Below are 4,617 nucleotides of genomic sequence, written 5' to 3'. Positions count from 1 at the left end.
CTGTAAAAGACCTCCACTTAGGCAAACATATTGCAATTTTAAATTACAGTTTGTTTGGTCTTAACACTTCTATGAACTCTTGAGCATGTTTTCCAGTTCGATTTGGTTCCTTTAGTCTCTGTAAAAGGGAGAAGTACACATGCTATTATGAGTCTCGCTGTTCTGTAATCATTAATTATTCTTCTTTTTTTTTTAACATGGTACTTAGGCACCTAAAGTTAGCAGCCTATTGGATACATACTCAGGCCTCTTAAGTAATGAATCCATGATCCTGGCTGTGAACTCCAGGTATGATAAGCTATCATGCTCTTTTATTTCCCTAATTGGATGTATTTAAAATGTTATCTCTTTAAAACATGTAATTGTGAAAACTAAGAAATTACTCCAAATTCCACCATTATAATTTGGCAACTACTATTTCTTTCTCATACTCTTTTCCAGTCTTTCTGTATTGTATAGACAGGCAGATAATCTTTCTAGCTGCTTAGACAAGCTTCATTTGCCATCAATTTGAAGATGCATCTCAATGTAAGAAATACTAAGATATGGAAAACATCATTGATTATAGAAACTGTGGTAGTAATATAGTTCAACTGTTTAAAGCTTAGCATGGCTTTGTGGACTTGGCTGGGAATGTAACCACTCTTTGCATTATTATGTTTATGGAGAAATATATTGTGATTTCTAAATAATTGTTTATAGATAATATTTACAAAGAAATTAATTCCTTTATATTTAAAACATTATCATTTTTAAGATAATACTTAAGACTCATCTGTCCTATAAAGCCAAAAGCTGAACCTCATTTTCGTTTATCACTAAGAAATGGCTGGGCCGGGCACACGGTTCACACCTGCTATCCCAGCACTTTGGGAGGCCGAGGTGGGCAGATCACAAGATCAGGAGATTGAAACCATCCTAGCTAACATGGCGAAACCCCATCTCTACTGAAAATACAAAAAATTAGCCGGACGAGGTGGTGGGCGCTGGTAGTCCCAGCTACTCGAGAGGCTGAAGCAGGGGAATGGCGTGAACCCGGGAGGCAGAGCTTGCAGTGAACCGAGATGGCGCCACTGCACTCCAGCCTGGGTGACAGGGCAAGACTCCGTCTCAAAAAAAAAAAAAAAAAAAGAAATGGCCACTAAATTTCTATTATATTATTTGTTCTCTCATCATTAATAATTACGCCTTTTTCTTGTCAGCTTTGTGGATCCCTTACTGCAGTTTGAATCTCAGTTGAAGATAATAGAGTCATCCTTTGGAATGCTAGTTGTCATGCCAAGTCTTGACAAAATAAAAGAAATGGGGAGCAGTAATGAGGACTTTGAGGACATGGAGGTAACATTTTTCTTCCTTTAATCATTATAGGATATTATTACACATCACAGCAATCCTGCAGAATGTGTCTCAGCAGGTGATAATCTTTAGAGTCCTCCTCTTCACTCTGTTTAGTTGTAACAGTCAGTGCACTTATCTATACCCCTGGACTCCTTGTGAGTTCTACAACCCATGGGATTTTAGTGGATTCTGTAGGATTTGTAGGAGCAAATCAGTGAAGATATTTTTGGTTAATTGGTTTAGCAAGAATAGGGAGTTGCTGGCAAATGCTTCAAAGAATGGAATAGGAACATAGAAAGATGGAAGTAGAAAGAATCATATAGTAAGATTAGCAAACATCTGTGGTCTCCATTTCCTCAGCATTGCTATACAGTGAACTCGCTCTATAAGCTAGAGAAGAAATTCGTGGCATATGGTATAAAGTGAGGTCTCAGCATAGCCACCTCTCTCCTTTCTTCAGTTTGTGGAGAGAACCTAGAACACTCAGATGCAGAACTATCAGGCCAATTATTTCCTTTTATAAGAGCTTCTATACAAATATCAGAGAATTTCAGCCTCTTCTGCAATCGATGCAAGGTGACTTTAATGTAGAAACTTTCTCAGCTATATTCCTATATCCCTAACACAGATTTTTAGGCTGCTAATTTTCCCAAATGGGCCATTCTTTTCCAACTCGACCTCTTCCAAATATTTCTGAGCGGCTACCTGAGAATACTCAGAGATACTTCTACTTTTTACTGGTGAGGACCACTCTGGTAGTTGGAAGAAAAAGAATAACTTTCTGAGTTAAATAAAACTCTTCTTCCAATACTAGCAAGAAAGAAAAAAAAAATGTGTTGTTATATAGCATTTCAACATCCAAATGCCCCATGTTTATTAATGTCCCAGGTATTTTATATATCAGCTACTCACACATGGAAATTTCCAATACCTACATAGCATACAATTTCTAGTACCTACATAGTGTGTGGAACAATAAATCTTACTGTTTCCATCTATTTACGTATAAAATGTATTCAATATTGGATTTTTTTTTTTTTTTTTTTTTTTTTGAGACAGGGTCTTGTGCCATCACCCAAACTAGAGTGCAGTGGCACTATCTCGGCTCACTGCAGTCTCCACCTTCTGGGCTCAAGCAATCCTTCCATCTCAGCCTCTCAAGTAGCTAGGACTACAGACATGCACCACCATACCTGGTTAATTTTTGTTTTGTTTTGTTTTATACAGATGAGTTCTCACTACGTTGTCCAAGCTGGTCTCAAACTCCTGAACTCTAGCAATCCTCCCACCTTAGCCTCCCAAATTGCTGGGATTATAGGTGTGAGCCACTGTGCCTGGCCTGAATTATATTTAAATATGATGTTTGGGTAACTTGTAGGTGTCAGCTAAAATAAGAACCAAGTCACACCATGCTTGAATCTTCTCCAACCTATTTCAAATCACAAAGGCATAAAAGTCTATTTTTTTACATAGATAGTAGTAAGTGTCAGCACTTAAAATAGCAATTACTGTCTACTTCCATCACAACTACTCAGGTGGATAGTCACAAATTACTGCTTTCAATGAACTTAAAGCAACAGTTAGAATAAAATATATTCATGTTATTACATTCTAAAAGACAATGGAAAATTGAAAAGTATATGTACAAGAGTATCCCGAAACAAGCACTAGAAAGATAATCTATAAACAGCTAAGGCAAGAGAAAATTTAAAATTTTAGATGTGAGAATTTTTCTGTCTTCATCATTAGATTAGGAAATAAAACTTTTTATAAATAGGGGGACAAAACTATTAGCCAGGGCTATGTTCTTTTTGAAAATGAACTCATACCTAATGTAAATGACGAGTTAATGGGTGCAGCACACCAACACGGCACATGTATATATATGTAATGAACCTGCACGTTGTGCACATGTACCCTCGAACTTAAAGTATAATCATAATGATAAAAAATAAAGAAAAAAATGAACTCAAAATCATGCATCCAGTGAAAATAAATCTAACATATTGAATTCTCAAGCAAAATCACATTTACGCACAAAAAATATTGAGAAAATGCAGCATTCATAAACACGGAAAAGTAAGTTTTTATAAAATTAAATTTACAGCTTTTCCTCCTATAAACATGGTAGATGCAGGCCGGGCGCAGTGGCTCACACCTGTAATCCCAGCACTTCGGGAGGCCCAGGCGGGCAGATCACGAGGTCAGGAGATCGAGACCATCCTGGCTAACACAGCGAAACCGTGTCTCTACTAGAAAAACACAAAAAATTAGCCGGGCGTGGTGGCGGGTGCCTGTAGTCCCAGCTACTCTGGAGGCTGAGGCAGGAGAATGGCGTGAAACTGGGAGGCGGAGCTTGCAGTGAGCTGAGATCCGGCCACTGCACTCCAGCCTGGGCAACAGAGCGAGACTCCGTCTCAAAATAATAATAATAATAATAATAATAATAATAAAGAAAGAAAAAAACATGGTAGATGCTTATTATAGAAAATTTAAAGATTATAGAAAGTCACTAAATAAAAAATACTCATTCTATTTCTCAAAGGGAATTACATTTTTATGTTTTCATTTGTCTTTTTTCTTTGTATATTTTTTAATATCTGAGATAATGTTAGAAGTCTTCAAATATGTGTGGCATTTTACAATTTGATGTTAAGTATTTTCTGTGTCACTGATTTGTGTTCAAGGAATTGAAACCCAATTAAAAGTAACTTTTAAGCAAGAAAAGACTGTAGACACTAGGTAAAAGTTTATCTAAGACTGGCTGACTGTGCAATGTTTTTGTGTTTCAGAATTTATACCACAGTATTTTAAATATATATGAGAACATTCTTCTGACCTTGGTGTCTGAAGACCTCTACAAACTACAGATCTTAAAGGTAAAGGGGAAATAAGTAGTTTAATTTTCTTGTCATAAATCTAGTATGCTCACTATGCTTCGCTTTCTTCTCATTTGCTATATTTGCGTCTCCTTCAAGTATTTGATGACTGGAAGTTTTTCTTTACCACCAAAGAGTGAAATGTAGTCACTTCCCTTTGTTTGAATTACAGAGGCACACTTTTAGGAATTGAATTTGGGAAGGACAGCATCAACAGGCACTTGAGAAACCAGGTCTCATGTGGTGATATATAGGTGAACACAATTTGAAGTAGCAGAGAATAGTATTAGAGAGCAGTGTTAGCCTAAACTACCCTCAAGTTCACATAGCTGTGAAACCTTGCTGTGTATGTCTATATGCATGCTTCTTCTTCATCAACTCAGGTACTAAAGAAAATGCT

General features: G+C 36.8%; 1 protein-coding gene across 1 annotated transcript; it reads left to right on the top strand.

Moving 5' to 3' along the window:
• Positions 1-214: 214 nt before the first annotated feature.
• Positions 215-4,217, top strand: LOC113220936 (maestro heat-like repeat-containing protein family member 9; the record flags this gene model as incomplete). Its single annotated transcript, XM_026450287.1, has 3 exons — positions 215-288; positions 1,203-1,338; positions 4,131-4,217. Coding segments are annotated over exons 1-3 (246 nt in total), but the record flags the coding sequence as incomplete, so codon positions are not given.
• Between the last annotated feature and the right edge of the window lie 400 nt (positions 4,218-4,617).

Source organism: Piliocolobus tephrosceles, unplaced genomic scaffold (assembly GCF_002776525.5).
Source record: "Piliocolobus tephrosceles isolate RC106 unplaced genomic scaffold, ASM277652v3 unscaffolded_16791, whole genome shotgun sequence".
Taxonomy (NCBI): domain Eukaryota; kingdom Metazoa; phylum Chordata; class Mammalia; order Primates; family Cercopithecidae; genus Piliocolobus; species Piliocolobus tephrosceles.
This window is presented reverse-complemented; position numbering and strand designations above follow the sequence as displayed.